General features: G+C 37.4%; 1 protein-coding gene across 9 annotated transcripts in view; it reads right to left on the bottom strand.

Annotated features, from left to right (window-relative positions):
- ARID1B (AT-rich interaction domain 1B) overlaps positions 1-17,667 on the bottom strand; it is a 440,026-nt gene that overhangs the window by 173,739 nt on the left and 248,620 nt on the right. For 6 of the 9 annotated variants that reach the window (XM_070795595.1, XM_070795600.1, XM_070795596.1 and 3 more), the window contains exon 5: positions 3,326-3,367. The exons of the other annotated variants lie outside the window; for them this stretch is intronic. In XM_070795595.1, the coding sequence (XP_070651696.1) occupies positions 3,326-3,367 (42 nt within the window). The remainder of the gene's footprint in view (positions 1-3,325; positions 3,368-17,667) is intronic. 9 annotated transcript variants of the gene reach the window in all.

Here is a 17,667-nt window from a genome sequence, read left to right as displayed (position 1 = left end):
AAATTTTTAGCCTTTTTCTATGTTTAACAATTTTATATATATTTGCTTAGCTGATTTATCATCTCCCTGGTGGCTCAGACGGTAGAGTGTCTGCCTGCAATGGGGGAGACCTGGGTTCAATCCTTGGGCTGGGAGGATCCCCTGGAGAAGGAAATGGCAACCCACTCCAGTACTGTTGCCTGGAAAATTCTATGGACTGAGGAGCCTGGTAGGCTGCAGTCCATGGGGTCGCAAAGAGTCGGACACGACTGAGCGACTTCACTAGGCACTAGACTAGGCATCGCATTATCACTACCACCTTTACTTAGTGTATTATTGACACAGAAGGCATACTTATCTTGTAAAAAGAAGCAACCAGTGTTAACTGTCCCTCAGATTCCTGATTTATTATTCTATAGAATTAAAAACTTTTTAATATATTCAGGTCTTAACCAGAGTTAAAGTCAAAATCAGCAGTTTACAGTTTGTAGAAATTTCCTTTCCACATATCTCTGCTCACTTTTAAATTCTGAAACATTTCTTCTGTTTACTGAAATTCTTGTTTGTTAAGTACACATAATTTTAAATTAACTAAGCATTTCACTAGACCTAGAAACAACCTCAAGGAAATCAGTTACCAAATTCAGAGAAAAAAAATCAGAACCACTAGAACAGCTGAAGTGTTTAATATACTATGCAACAGTAACCAATTCAAATTCTAAGTTACCAGTGACTGAGATAAGCCTAACAAAACACTGAGTCAGGATTTGTGTGAACTTAAGAATTGTGAAGAAGAAGAAAGAGCACAGTCATTTCCCATTAGATTAACTTTAAAAAAATTCATCTTAAAAGAGCCACAACAGGCAGATAGTTTTGAACGACTGCAAAACTGTTTCCCTGGGTTATAGTCTCCCCACATTCATAAGCAGAAATAGGTTGTTTGGGTCCCAAGACGCTTAAGTCATTTTCTAGTGAGACTGACAAATTCATGCTTGTAGATATTAAGTTTTAGATTTTAGTTTGACTTGAGAGAAAGAGAAGTAAACAAGAATCAAGTAATTAGATAGGGGCCATAAAAAGATAAAGAGACAAAGGCCATGTTAAAGATCACTAAATGAATCCGGGACATATATGGGACAGACAGACACTCCTGAGATCTACTCATCCACCAAGAAGATGCCATTAACATGTTACTAGTAAATCAGATACTTGAGTTATTTTTTCCCAGTGTAAAGATAGGAGAAAAGGCCAACTGCATATAAGTGATCAATACTGAATACCTAGATCTTTTAAGAAACAAGATAAAAATATATTTGCTGACTTACAGATAATGAAACAATAAAAATATTCATATCTGTCATTTTTAGTTCTGTGTTTAAACACTTTGGAATAGATACGCAAAAGTGAAAAGAATCCAATTCTTTAAAAATCATTCAATTACTGGGAAAAACTTTCAATTGTGTTCCTACAAATGGATTGAAGGCTACAAAAGCAATCTGCTAGTTTAGCTACAGAACAAATGCAAAGTCATTACGCAGTAGGGTAGGCCATGGGAGTTGCTGGTGTAATCATCTTCCACAAGCCTGCTGCACACTCAGTAAGTACGAGGGATTATGGAGATGAGTCCACAGGAACTGACCCTACATGCTTATTAAACATGCAATGAATATTCTGCATGCATGCTGGGTATTAAGCAAAAACAATGAAAAATTCAGAAGATGGCCATATGTCAAATACTGCAAATCATACTGAATAAGCTCTATTTATAGTTAAAATTTTATTTTAGTAGTTTTAGATATAGAGACATAAAAAGCATTTTAAGGATATAAAACTTGTTACTTTACTAAATATTTATAAAGTATTAATATCTTTTTACTTTTAGATTGTATTTATTCATAATGTAATACCTTGTGCTAAGCTTATAACCCTGTAAACAGTTGTGATTTTGGTAGTATTACAATGTCATCCACCTGTACTTGCAGCTTAACTTGTACAACCTGTACAACTACTCAACTGCACTAACAAAATGTCAAGCATCTAGGAGGGAAAGCAGGGGTCAAGTAAGAGTTCTCAAACCATGTCCTCTCAAATTGTCATCAACTATCCTCTGAAACTTTGACTTTCAAAGTAATTGATGGCAACTATGCAGTCCTTGTATATGAAAGTAAAGTCTGGCTCCCTTAGTAAAAAGTCCTCACTAGTTTAGTTACCTGGTTTAAGAATTACTAGCAAATATGTACAAAAGGTAAGTAAATCTAATAAAAAGCTACAGGTCTGGAAGACTGTAATTATAAAACTCTGTAACTTCTCCCTTCATGCTCTGTATTTCAGTGCAGCCAATCTATTCCTTATTTCACCCTCAGCGCCTTTGCCTTCCTCATCCTTCACATCTGTGATCATCAGGTCCCACAGGCTTTCTGCTTCAGGATCTTTCTCCTCTTCCACCATGGCAGGTCAGGCCCACATCATCTTTCACTTGACTCAGTCAACTGCCCTTCACTGGTCTCTGGCAAGTCCAACCTCCGCAAAGGGGCCAAAATCATCTAAGTTGCAAATCTAACCCCTTCTTGACTTTAAATTTTTCAATAGCTTCGCATTTTCTAAAATTCAAAAGTTCAACCTTAGATCTTGTCACAGGGGCGGAACTTAACTACTTTTAGTTCCCTCTGATTTTTTTTCACAGTCCTCCTCTGACCTGAAAACAGCTCTCCTTTTTCCCGTCCTCTCTTGCCTAAAAATCCAAGCCCTCAAGCTCTGCCCAGAGATAAACCTCCCAAAATGTCTTCCTGCTCAGCTCACCGCACTCCCACAATCCTTGGTGTAATTCTAGCATGGGGACAATCGCCCACAGGATAATTTATCTGTTTACAGGTCAAAACCTACAAAGTAACTATGAGCAACTCAAGGGCAGGAGCTGAGATTTAATTTAGTTATGATTGGAACATAAGGGCTCAATAAATAGTAGGGATAATGAATGAATGAAGCTAGAGTTATGAACCAAACGCAGCATTCTGATACCATTCAGTGGTTGAATTTCACAGCCCCCAAACTGGAGGGAATTTCAGTAAATTCTATTCCAGGGCTAATTCAAATTTAAAAGTCAATTGTTACTAAATAAAACTTTAAGCTCCCTGTACTACTTCTCATATTCTCTACAACAAAGAAAGAAGAAAAAGGAGACACTGCCATAATCTAATCTTAATCCCAATAAAAAAGAAATCTTAAACTTCGGGAAGATTTTAGGACCTCACCATTTGATTAAAAAAAGAAGTCCTCTCTGTTGAGCCTTCCAATCCCTTAGGGGAGCTGATGAAACCTATACAATAAGCTATATCAGACTACACACCTTGAGTCCAAAGGCAGTATCCTCCGAGGTCAAGACTTCAACCTGAAATCATAAGGAAAAAATAATTTAGGCACTATCAAACACCTTCTTTGAGTCTAGCCACAGACACCAGAGCACAGGCATGGCCTGGAACTAAGTTTTGAGAAAGCTGGTATTTGATTTACATCAGGTGTCAAGAGAGCGAGATCTGTGAGTCTCTTCAAGACTAGGGTATAAATCCAGGTCACTGCCCTGGGTTCCAGTTTTACAATAGGCTGAGCACCTATCAAATTAATATATTTGCCACCATATTGAAGTGGTGGTATAAGTTCTTCAAAATGATCTCGGAGGTAGGAGAAATCGTCCTTCTTACTTAAATCACAAGATGTTGCATATACTTTTTGATCGTTCACAGACAGTGATGGGAAAGTTATGCTCTGTAAAGCAATTCCATTATGCTTTGAAGCTGCTAGTCATTTCTTGTCTCGCTCACATCAGAGTGGGTAGTCCTGAATCTCGGGAATGCTGCAGAGCGAGAGTTCCTGAAAGCAACACTCAGGAAAAAGCAGGCCAGAGTCTAAGCAACAAGTTGTGAAATGATGGCAAAACTTCAAAACTGCTTATCAGTCTCACACACTAGAAGACAGAGCTCATTAACATGAATTTTAAGAGCTGCGTCTAAAATAAGATGTGTATTGATAATTACAGTTTTTTAAACATAATTATTCAGTCTGGTCTATAAAGTATTTGATGATTAAAATGCCAGTATATGGTGGAAAAGGGCAAGAAAAGAAAGCAATAGAACAAAGAAGAGTATTTTCTTAAGTGTCCAGGGAAGACAGTGGGGGTGGGGCAATAATATCAGACTAGCCTGACTTCACTGTTTATTATTTTCTTTTATTTATTTTTAACTGGAGGATAATTGTTTTACAGTATTGTGCTGGTTTCTGCCATACATCAACATGAATCAGCCACGGTTAGTTTTAAACATCTTAAAATTAGGCATTTGTAGTAGGCACTTAAGTAGAAGACATAAAGGCCATCCAATGTATCTTGCAATTAAAAAAAAAAAATTAGCTAGGGGGAGGAAAAATAAGATCATTTCAATAAGACTGTCATCCAGCATGAAAGTAAAGTGTCAAAAAAAGAAATGAAGAAACAAACTGCTCCCTCCACTTGGTTCACTGAATGTGAGGCTCACCACAACCTGGTGTCTGACAGAGACTGGGGTGCAAAGCAGGAGAAATGCATGACTGGCACTGAGAAGACAAGCAGCCTAGTTTCGATGAAAAAAGTATGTTGCTGATACCAAATGTGATTTTAGGATAAAGACTGAATATTGGATACGTACAGCATGAAATCATTATGAGAGTCACTGACAGCATGTCTGTTTACACTTAACTTTCCAAAGCTAACTGTCAGACTTAGAGACTAGATCTTATTTTAGACTTTAAGAAAACAAAAAGGGGGGGGGGGTTCAGTTATTTGCAATTTACATATGTTTCAATTTCCTAAGTTGGGCCTTTCACAACACTAGGTTACTAACCCCAAACATTTTTACATTAAAGCTTCTAATCAACATTTGGAGACTTTAGTTAAAGGAAAGCACAAGCAACAAATTCACCAAGTCTTAGGTACTTAGCTACATAATATGACATTTACTCTTGAATTATATACATACTTTATATGTGAATACCTCAGTGTTAGGTACACTCACTCTTGATTTGATATTTTAATATGAATAGAATTGTTTTTAAAAAACATATATGTTTAAATCTGCAAAAACCATATCCAGAGTGAGTTCTGCATTTGCTTAAGAGAGAAAATTCTATAGCAAATAGAAATTTGTATAAAGATATGGCTTTAATATATTTGACAACCTGAGATGACAGCAAACCAAAGCTTTCAAGCAGAAATTTAGGAACTCTCCAAGAAGCTTTGTCAGTAGATAAGAGACCTTGGGGATTGGTGTAAGGAAGTGGATCTCAAAAGTCAGCCTCATCCTCTACCCTAGTCAGGTGGCCTCAACATGATGTTCTGAAATTCCTAAGTATGAACTAGTTTAATTAAAGCAAATTTTAAAAATTTATGGTTTGTTCAAAAGCACTATGGTTTAAATACATATGCACTTTAGTTCAGTATCCTTTATATTATCTGTGTCTATAAGATTTCAATTGTAATACCTATAAAAAACAGCTGATTTTTAAAACACGAGATTAATTTTAATTTAATAAAAAAGAAAGATTAAATTTAAATAGATTTAATTTAATAATAATAAACCAAAGGTTTTCATGCTGTTTCTAAGAGTATTTTTTACCTAAGTTGGAAGGAATCCCCCTCTAGTGGGAGTAAGGGAGTATTTCAGCCTTCACACATGATTTTCAGGTGGTAGTAATTCAATTTCACTCTCAACAGAAATCAGCTAAGCTTTCTGGTTCTTTTATAATAAATTTCAATCTTGTAAAAACAAAAATAAGGTAAGTATTTTCTATTGCACAAGCCTAACACCTATAATTCCTATACAAAGCCAGAAGTAGATTTGTGCTTGTATGATGGGAGTTAAGTTATTATACAACCATCATCAGCAAATTTATATTGGCTATAAAGTAGTCTCAATTTTAAGTTAAAATAAGAATGTAAAACTGAAAAAATCAGTACATTCTCAGTGTAAAGACTTAAGAATGTAGTGGGAGGATAGAGTGCTGACTGTCTGCATTTACCTTACTCATTAACATAGACTTTCTGGATATTTATTGGATGTTAGGCAGGTACTCACTACTGTATGAGATAAAAAGCGAGTTTCACTAAGATATTATTACCTGGATGAAATCCATTTAAATATTCACTTTAAAAATAAATTCAAATTCAGAAATGACTAGACGAGATCGCTCATGGTGTCATTTTTCTCTTTAATCTTCAGTTTAGGGAGACTTGTGGCTCAGCTGGTTCAGAATCCGCCTGCAATGCGCGAGACCTGGGTTCGATTCTTGGGTTGGGAAGGTTCCCCTGGAGAAGTTAAAGGTTACCCACTCCAGTATTCTGACCTGGGGAATTCCCATGGGGTCGCAAAAAGTCAGACACAACTGAGTGACTTTCACTTCAGATCAGATCAGATCAGTCGCTCAGTCGTGTCCAACTCTTTGCGACCCCATGAACCGCAGCACCCCAGGCCTCCCTGTCCATCACCAACTCCCAGAGTTCACTGAGACTCACGTCCATCGAGTCAGTGATGCCATCTAGCCATCTCATCCTCTGTCGTCCCCTTCTCCTCTTGCCCCCAGTCCCTCCCAGCATCAGTCTTTTCCAATGAGCCAACTCTTCGCATGAGGTGGCCAAAGTACTGGCAGTATTATAAAATCATCAAGAAAAAGGTCACAGGTTTATCTAAATTAAAATTAAGATGTGATACCCAATGTTCTCCTTCTCCATACAGATGCTATAACAAGTGCAAAGATAACTCAATACCGTAATGAGAAGCATACGTGACAACACTGGGAGAGAGAACTTCTCAAGGGGTCTTGAGGTATAAGGTATGAAGGGATCTGTGTGGGCATACTACGTGGCTCAGATGGTAAAGAACCTGCGACGTACAAGAGGCGGGTTCCATCCCTGGGTCTGGAAGATCCCCTGGAGAAGGAAATGGCAACCTACTCCAGTATTCTTGCCTAGAGAATCTCATGGATGGAGGAGCCTGGCGGACTACAGTCCATTGGATCACAAAGAGTTGGACACAACTGAAGTGACTGAGCACGCACATGTGGGCTAACAAAGCAGAGACTTCCTAAGTACAGGATGAGGCCCTTTCCATTAAATTGTGCTTCTTTCAGATGATGCTATAATCAACACTTTATAACATGAGTGCCTAAAAGGATTCCATTTGTAGAGAATTCCTAAAATCACTGTGGAAATTCAATCTGCAAAGTTCAGAAGCAGCTACACCATTCATAGTTCTTTCATTCTAATCAAGCAAAAAGCCTTCAATTGGCTTTTCTCTCTTCCAATTACTCTAACAAGCCCTCCCTCTGCCAAAATTAAAATAAAACATTTTAATTTCCAATCATTCTATTACGAAAATAGGGAAAATGTGAATTCATGAATTTGGAAGTAGCAGTGGTTGTACCTTACCCCTTCTTAATCACTTTCAAAGCCCTTTCTACACCTCTAAAGCAGAAAAAAACAAATATCTAGCAGCATTTTCACGTATACATCACTATATTTAAGACTGATAACCAACAAGGACCTACTATACAGCACAAGGAAGTCTGCACAGTATTCTGTAATAACCTAAATGGGAAAAGAATTTGAAAAAGAATAGATACATATATATGTAAAAAAATAAAACTGCCCAAAACTATGTTCTGTTTTATAAGAAAAAGAAAATATTTTAAAATCAGGATCACACTATCACAAAAAGAAAGGGAACAAATGATGATGATTTATGGTCACACACAGATTCTTACTCACAATTAATGGAATGCAAATTAAAACTTACATTATTTTATTTTCTCACCACAGATTACCAAAGATTAAAAACTAAGATGTTAATAATATTGACAATGATGTGAGAAATCACTCAGATCATGGCCTTGTACTGACAAGAACATATACTGAAATAAAGCTCAGTCGCACAGAGTCGGACACAACTGAAGCGACTTAGCAGCAGCAGCAGCAGCAGCAACATCCACCAAAATGTGTATGCATGTGATTAGGTGTTAGCCCAACAATTCCAGGATATCCAAGCATAAAAACAAAGATATACAAAGTTGCTTACCAAAGTTATCTGTAACAGGAAAAAGCTGAATACAACCATCCACAAAATGTTTACCAATAAGGGGATTTAATAACTTCTCATGCAGCTAAGCCTCAGAAAAGGCAATGGCAACCCACTCCAGTACTCTTGCCTGGAAAATCCCATGGACGGAGGAGCCTGGTAGGCTGCAGTCCATGGGGTCGCGAAGAGTCGGACACGACTGAGCGGACTTCACTTTCACTTTTCACTTTCATGCATCAGAGAAGGAAATGGCAACCTACTCCAGTGTTCTTGCCTGGAGAATCCCAGGGACAGGGGAGCCTGGTGGGCTGCTGTCTCTGGGGTTACACAGAGTCAGACACGACTAAAGCAACTTGGAGGCGGCGGCGGTGGTGGCGGCGGCGGCGGCAGCAGCAGCTGCAGCATGCAGCTAAGCCTAGAATATTATACTGCTGTTAAAAGGAGATGAATCTATCTGTGTAGATAATGAAAATTTTCCATGATGTCATATGAAGTGAAAAGAATCAGAACAGTGTACACTCTAATATCTGTGTTAAAAATAAAGTGAGATTCAGCTATATGACTGATAGACTATTTTGAAAAGATATGCAAGAAACACTTTAGTGACTGCCTCAAGAAAGAGACCTTTTTTCATTGTATATTGTCTCACAATATAATAAGAAATTTTTTCCACCAATACATGTGTTTTTCTTATTCAATTTAAAGGAATTAGTTAATAAAATATGCAAATGATAACATTAAAAAGCATTCAATAAATTATTCAATGTCAGTAATAACCATAGAAATGTAAGTAAAAGTCTTATTCAATGCCTGTGTGTACAACTAGAACCCTCAACATCTGTGTGTGTGTGTGTGTGTGTTTTCGTGCTCAGCTGCTCCAGTCGTGTCCAACTCTTAGCGATTCTACGGACTGTAGCTCGCCAGGCTCCTCTGTCCATGGGGATTCTCCAGGCAGGAATACTGGAGTGGGTTTCTCTAGGGGATCTTCCCAACCCAGGGATTGAACCAACGTCTTCTGCATTGTAGCCAGATTCTTTACCGGAGAGCCAGCGGGAAGCCCCAATACCTGTGATTGGGTATGTAAATAAGACTAGCCTTCCCAGAATACAGTTTTCCATTATATATCAAACGCCTCAAACATATTCACACCCATTTACCTAGCAATCCATTTGCTAGAGAAATCTTTGTGATCTGACTTATGATCAAGTGTTTATATATTAAGTATGTATGCTGCGTCGCTTCAGTCGTGTCCAACTCTGTGCGACCCCATAGACGGCAGCCCACCAGGCTCCCCTGTCCCTGGAATTCTCCAGGCAAGAACACTGGAGTGGGTTGCCATTTCCTTCTCGAATTAAGTATGTATAGTACATCTTTATTTAAAATAATGACAAATTAGAAAAAAGCACAAACATAGGGAACGGTTAACGAATAATATATATGAAGTATAATATATTCATATGATCTATGTTACATAATTTACCATGAAAGTGAAAGTGAAGTTGCTCAGTCATGTCCGACTCTTTTCAACCCCATGGACTGTAGCCTACCAGGCTTCTCTGTCCATGGAATTTTCCAGGCAAGAATACTGGAGTGGGTTGCCATTTACATTAACATAAATAATATGATATATTTGTTACATAATCATGAATAACTCAGCTTTCAAGAAATAGTTTATAAATGCTTTTAACATATTAAAATTTAAAAGTAGGATTAAAAACAGAAACTTGACATTATAAATATTTAAATCTATTCATTTGTTCCCTCCATGCCTTCTAGAATATGTGCCATGCTGGGAAATATCCTGCTTAGTCCAGACTTTATAATATTTCTTCATGCTTTCTTTTAATACATTCCACTTTATATTTTTTACATTTAAATATTTAATCTATCTGTAATTTATTTTGAAATAACAAGGGGAAGAGATGACTCAGCTTTAATTTTCCTTTAAATAACTGTGATGCAGAATAATCCATTATTTTCTCCAGTGATCATATATACCATAGCTTTACCATGAAAATGAAAGTGAAGTCGCTCAGTCATGTCCGACTCTTTCCGACCCCATGGACTGTAGCCTACCAGGCTTCTCTGTCCATGGAATTTTCCAGGCAAGAATACTGGAATGGGTTGCCATTTACATTAACATAATTCCAGGTAGGGATGAGAAAAATAAAATTATCCATGGCTCATTCAACCCAAAGGCAGGTGGAAGTGAGAGGAGGAGATGAATCTGATGCAATCTGCAATTACAATATTTGTCCACAGGTAAATTACTAAGAATTCAGATGCTTTAAAAAAATAATTTTTGCCTCGATTGATGTTTAAGGGGTAAAAATACTAAAGAGTGCTATGTCTCCTTTGGTTTATCCAAAAAGACCAATATACCAACTAGAACAATTATACACAGTTTTACCCAAAAGAAGGAGAAGCAGACATTAATAAACAAATTCATCTCCAAATTTGCTGCAGGATTTATGACAATTTAGACTATAGGAAGAGCCCTCTGTCCCCCACGTCTCTTCTTCTCCCTCTCACATAAGCACACAGACAGCTCACACTGGGTGGCAAAGGTTTAATTTTAGCAAGCAAAGAATTTATTTTGCCTTTTTAAATACAGTTACTATTACTACCACTATTATCATTATTAATTACTTTTTTGTAGTCTATTTAAAAAATGAACACTTAAGACATGTAAAACCCTGGTAGCATTCTTCTCTTATTATTCTCTTCATTCTCCTTATTAGCATGTACAGGCCACATGACAGCCCAAGGACACAGCTTGCAGAAACTGCTAGGTGTTTGGTTAGCTGGTAATAGAACTCACAATGAGGCCTTCTACTGTTAAGTGCTCTTAGTAGAACAACCATTCTCTGAATGCATTTAAAATTAGCTAAAAACTTATACCTATATAGGAAACCAATAAGTATTAATAACAATGGTAAATTTCATTTGTAACCAAAAATCATTTCTGTTCTACTTAATACAGTGCACTACAATTTGAAGGCAAATGACAGATATGTTATAATTATACTTTTCACTTCAAGTGTTATGTTCACAGTGTCTTCTATACTAGAATGTTAGCTGTATCTTCATATCCAGGCTAAGTTTAAAACAAAGGTTGTGAACATGTGGTCACACTCCCCTTTCTAGCTATGTTCTCTGACTGGGTGAGGATACCTTCACTTGAGATTCTCAAAACGGTCACAAACTCATGATATGGCTCAGAGAAAACAGACCTTGAATACAGAAGAGGATGCAAAAATAGCCATCACTATGCAGGTGGAGTCAATTTCTCAAATCCTTTAGTCTGGGCTGGATATGTGATTTGCCTGGATCAACAGAATACAGCAACAGAAAGCAAAGTGTACCACTTCCAAGTCTAACATTCAAGAGGCAATGCCTACTTTTAGCCAGCCTCTTGGAAGTCAACCAGCGCATGCTAGTTAGTCGGCGGATAAGAGACATATGGTTCTGTTACCACGTCACCCTAGCCATGAGCCAGTCAACTTCAAGAAGCAGAGAGAGCCATTTAGCAGACCAGTATAGAGAGAGCCATTTAGCAGATCAGTATAGCTAACAGAAGAGAGGAGAATGAGACCAGCAGAAACCAGAAGAACTACCCAGGCCAGACTGGCAAACTGAAGAATCAAGAGCTAAAGAAGAGTTGGTCGCTCTGAGCACTAAGCTACCGGTTGGTCTGTTCCATAGCACAATTAACTAAGGCTCTCAGGTGTCATATACCTACGGGTTGAGCTCCAGGCTAGAACATTAAATACAACAGGCAGTTCTGAAAGTGCTTACAGTGTCTACACAGGCAAGTCCCTCCTCCACCTCCACTCTCTATTTGAAACCTCTCAAGACCATAAAACGCTCAGTCCACAAGAAGCTCAACAGAGTGGCTCCTGCCTGCCTCTCTGATCCCCAGTCCTGACACTCTCCTCCGCACACATTGTTCCACCTAAGCTGGCTTCCTTTCTGTTCTTCAAAATCGCCCTCTCTTACCTCAGAGCCTGTGCGTTTGCTGTTCCCGCCTCCTGGAACGCTGTGCTATCAGATCTATCACTGGTTCCTTCAAATCCTCACACCTTAGTTTAAAGGTTCTCTTCTGAAAGAGCTCTTCTCCCTCTTTAGTGTCACCACCTGAAATTTCCTTGTTTATCCCTTTGCTGAATGTAAACTTCACAAGAGTAAGGACTTTGCACATGTCATTCACTGTTGTAAGTTTTTTATCCAGAAAAAAGCATATGACATGGAGAAGAAGCCCCTGAAATTGTTGAGCAAATAAGTAGGTATGAATGAATGTATTGAGGACTGTAACACAATGAAAATATGAATACATGTTTATATACCACAATTTGATATAGCTCCATGTCACAAGTGTAAGATCTATCAAGACTGAAAACATCCTCCACCTTATATAAATACAGAAGTTAAAGTCTATGTTCCATCTAGGTGACAATATACATACTTACATGACACACTAGTGTTATTAAAAAGTCAAAATCCAGTTTTACTAAATATAATGATGGTATGTAAGCATTTGATGTATTTATCTCTCTGAATGTGAAGGGACAGTGAAAATCGCTTAGCCGTGTCTGACTCTCTGTGACCCCATGGATTATACAGTTCATGGAATTCTTCAGGCCAGAATACTTAGAGTGGGTAGTCTTTCCCTTCTCCAAGGGAATCTTCCCAACCCAGGGATCGAACTCACATCTTCCACACTGCAAGCGGATCCTTTACCAGCTGAGCCATAAGGGAAGCCCAAGAATACTGGAGTGGGTAGCCTATTCCTTTTCCAGATGATCTTCCTGGCCCAGCAACTGAACTGGGGAATCCTGCATTGCAAGCGGATTTCTGCCAACTGAGCTCTCAGGGAAGCTTTGTCTCTCTGGTCAAGAGTAAATTTTAATTTCCTTTAAAAGGATTAAATTTTAAAATTGATGGCAATAAAGTAAGAACACTGCTCAAAGAGATATTTTATCCCTATTCTTGAATTAAAATGTAATCATTCTTTTAGAATTATACTGAGAAATGACTATAGTAAATATTTCATAAAGAACACAGTTTATAATCTTTTCAAATTTAATTTTTAAATAAGTTTTGGTAAAATTTGAGCTCTGTACTTAAGTGGGTTGACCACAGCACAGCATATGGTAGGAATGCCCGACCTCATGTGGCACGTCATCACTTGAAGGATACTGATGGAGATGCATTCTATAGAAGAATAAGGTTTAAATGGTCCCAAGACCGTGCTTACTCCATAGGGGGTCTCCTTGAGATCAAAGAGTACAATAGGTGCCCAAGTGTAACTCTACCAGTTACAGGACAGACAGATTTGTAGATCTGGGGCTATCCCAGTAGAAATCACATGATATAACAGTTAATCATTTTTACACTCAGTGTTTATCAAGAAATATGGACTATGGAATTATAAAAGAATAGACATATATATATATATATATATTCACGATTTCCTTTGGCTTTTTCTAATGCAATAAGTGTACATAAATAATGTAAATTTGTAAACAAAACTTCTGAAACAGGTCATACTTTCAATAAAAGCAATGCTTTAATATTTACTTTAGATCTTTTTGCAAAGTGTATTTTATTAATGTAGAAAATCTATCTACAGTAAAACACTAATTATTCACCACATTATCACTTCTTTCTGATTGCTTTTCCTATATTCTTCAAGTTCACATCTTATCTTTTTTAAATAAGATTTTCTACACAATTGTCCTTAAGTTCTAGGAGATGTGATGAAGAAAAATACAAAAGCAGTTCAGGTATCCAGGCAGTTCAGGTGTTAGTTTTTCTAGACTTTATAACAATTTAAATACTATTATCTTATCTTACATTGTGTCATATTCTTTTTGAATTGTTATAATTCAATGCAGTTTTAAGCAATACTTCCCTGTTTAAATAAGTATCTACTCATTCATACATAACTGATATAAAAAGTTTATCAAATTTACTACAGTCTGAGAAATTTAAATGCACTAAAAACATAAGCCACAAATATAAACTCTTTTCTTCATTTTAATTTCATAAAGAGGAAAATTAATTTTTAAAAAATGACTGAATAAATCTACTAAAATAAAAGTTAAAAATTTAGCAAAAGTACTGTTTGACCATACTTAACCCTCTCTTCCAGTCCTGCCCACCATTAAGATCAAAATCAGAAAAGAAAGTTGAAAACTGTTATACAATTATTATTCAAAAGAGGTGCTATAGACACATAGGCTGCAGAGACCCACAAATAAAGCATTTGTAAAAATTAACCACTCTGCCTGGGGTAGCAGATGCAACAAAGATGATTTTAACTGATTAGATGAGAATGGAAAGGTATTTTCAAAACAAAAATATTTGAAGGTCAACAAATTAAACTTTTATCACTGCTTCCATAGGGCTGCTTGTACATTATTAATTTGACTGCCAGCCACCAGCTTCTTTTTCTGCTGCCCTCTTTCCTGTCTGCATGTTCCTAGCCCCCTCACTCCGTCACCAGGATCTGCATGTGCAAAAAATTAAATATGAAAAAACATCTATTTACCCTAAAATACTTCTAAAAAGTAGACTGGTCTAAAAAATATTGGAATAGTGATTACAATCAGACTTCTATCACAGTGTATCTTTCAGATCAGATCAGTCGCTCAGTCATGTCCAACTCTTTGCGACCCCATGAATCGCAGCACGCCAGGCCTCCCTGTCCATCACCAACTCCCGGAGTTCACTCAGACTCACGTCCATCGAGTCAGTGATGCCATCCAGCCATCTCATCCTCTGTCGTCCCCTTCTCCTCTTGCCCCCAATCCCTCCCAGCATCAGAGTCTTTTCCAATGAGTCAACTCTTCGCATGAAGTGGCCAAAGTACTGGAGTTTCAGCTTTAGCATCATTCCTTCCAAAGAAATCCCAGGGCTGATCTCCTTCAGAATGGACTGGTTGGATCTCCTTGCAGACCAAGGGACTCTCAAGAGTCTTCTCCAACACCACAGTTCAAAAGCATCAATTCTTCAGTGCTCAGCCTTCTTCACAGTCCAAATCTCACATCCATACATGACCACAGGAAAAACCATAGCCTTGACTAGACGGACCTTTGTTGGCAAAGTAATGTCTCTGCTTTTGAATATGCTATCTAGGTTGGTCATAACTTTCCTTCCAAGGAGTAAGCGTCTTTTAATTTCATGGCTGCAGTCACCATGTGCAGTGATTTTGGAGCCCAGAAAAATAAAGTCTGACACTGTTTCCCCATCTATTTCCCATGAAGTGATGGGACCGGATGCCATGATCTTCATTTTCTGAATGTTGAGCTTTAAGTGTATCTTCAAGGTCTTTCAAAATATAAACTGTTTAAGACTATCTTGATTATCAAATTGGAACAGAAAGATAATTCAACCAAAGAGAAAGAAGAGAATGTAAGGTTCAGTATACTTAAATTGAGACACAAGCCTTAACTTTTACCTTAAAACTAAGTCTTGTTTAGATGGGACTTACTTTAAAGAATCTACCTACTTAATTCGGTAAAACTAGTAACTGCACAACTAAGACATCTTTAGAAAAGACATCACTTTTTAATTCTTTTCATCATTATCTAAAGTGCTATTAGTCCAAGACGAATTTGTCCACACCAATCATGTCACCTCAACTGTTCTCTCACATAAACTGCTTAAGATATTCTAATGTGCAAAGGGTAACAATAGTAAAAAAAAAAAAAAAAATTTAAGCAAAGAGTAGAAGTATGTGAAGGAAACTGAGGTTAGTACAGGAAGTTCTGACAGAGGCAAATTGAGGGGGTGGTGAGGGGAAGAGTTGAAGTTTTCAAGGCAAGCAACTAACAGCATACCACTATTCCTGTCTGCCCAGTCTTTCTCTCCCCGAAACAAGAATATTGTCTAGAAAAACACTGCACAAGAAAAAGAGGAAGTCTTCAAAGACAGGTATTAGTTGTGTGAAAAAGCTTTGCTACCAAGTTTACTTTCATGCCTTTTTGAGTTCAAAACTATTCAATATTAATCTTCTATAATAAAGGGCCATAGAGGCCTTGTCTCTAAAGAATCTCTAATCTTAAAAAAATGTTGGTAATTCAAGACATGGGCATTTCAGTGCAGAAAAATGTCAGGGAGAAGATAATTACAAACCCTCATCTGCTTATTGAAGAGCTGAATGCCTGAGGACACAGGCTCAGGTTAGACTGGAAACAACCAACAGAAACATGAAAAGACACAGCTTAGAAACAGACTGACCCAGAGGAGAAGGAAGATACCACACTTGTTAGTGACACTCATCGCTACTTCATGTCGGGACACATCTTGATATAAATAATAAAGTCACTTTCTAAAATACTGGTGGCATATGATTAGACTACTCTCTGGAAGAATAAATTTGTTGTTTCTTGTTTTAGTCACTAAGTTGTGTCCGACTCTCCCAAGATCCCATGGACTACAGCCTGTCAGGCTTCTCTGTCTACGGGATTTTCCAAGCACAATACAGGAGTGGATTGGCCATTTCCTTCTCCAGGGGATCTTCCTGACCCAGGGATTGAACTCATGTATCCTGCATTGGCAGGTGGATTCTTTACCACTGCCACACCAGGAAAGAATAAATTATCAAGGAGGAATCCTCTGGTTCTACCATAAACAGTAGTATCATATGGCAAAAGAAAACATGAGCAATTTCTTTAAAATCATGGGATTCAACCATGAGAACTGATTTTTGAAAAGTAATCTACTGCAGCAAAATAATAAGGTAGTCTTACAACATGATTCAGAAATCCCACTTCTATGCATTTACTTAAGAGAGGTGAAAACATGTTCCCCTGAAGACCTGTATGAGAATATTTAGAGAAGCTTTACTCAAAACTGTCAAAAGCTGCAAACAATCCAAATGTCTATCAACTAGTGCATGGATAAACGAAATTTCAGACTATATCCATACAATGGAAAACTACTCACCAATAAAAAAGGAACTGATTACTGATATAAGCAACAAGACGGATGCATCACAAATGTATTGTACTAATACGTAAAAGAAGCTAAAGCCAGACTCAAAAGGCTGCCTACTATAAGCTTCCATTTCTACGACATTCTGGAGAAGGCAAAACTTTCAAGAAAGCAAACAGATCAGTGATTGCCAGGAGCCAGGTGACCCCGGAGGAGCACAGTGGAACTCTGGGGTGATGGAAAACTTCCATTAAAAATGTTCTAAGGTTTTACTAGAGTACTATTCATCACATATCATCATAGTAGTTAATGGTACTCAGAAAATGTTACCATTTCCAAATATGCAGATAAGAACTAAAATAATATTCCAGAAAGCCATCCTCAAAACACCTGTGATTTTCATTGTAGAGTGTATCTTTTTTTTTTTTTTTTTTGATAAAGTGTTCCAGATCATAGGACTGAAATTTTCAGGTGATAATTTCTACAGATTTTTGCATGATTTGGAGTTAGCTAGATTCTTCTTGTGGTAGGGGAAATTTGAGGTTTTTGAAATGTTCTGGTCAGGCAGAAATAACTTTAGGTTAGTTTTTTAAAACAAAAACGGGATTGTGTTTCTAATGAAAATTTTTGATATTTAATACAACTGCATATA

The sequence above is a fragment of the Bos indicus genome, chromosome 9 (assembly GCF_029378745.1).
Source record: "Bos indicus isolate NIAB-ARS_2022 breed Sahiwal x Tharparkar chromosome 9, NIAB-ARS_B.indTharparkar_mat_pri_1.0, whole genome shotgun sequence".
In the NCBI taxonomy this organism is placed as follows: domain Eukaryota; kingdom Metazoa; phylum Chordata; class Mammalia; order Artiodactyla; family Bovidae; genus Bos; species Bos indicus.
This window is presented reverse-complemented; position numbering and strand designations above follow the sequence as displayed.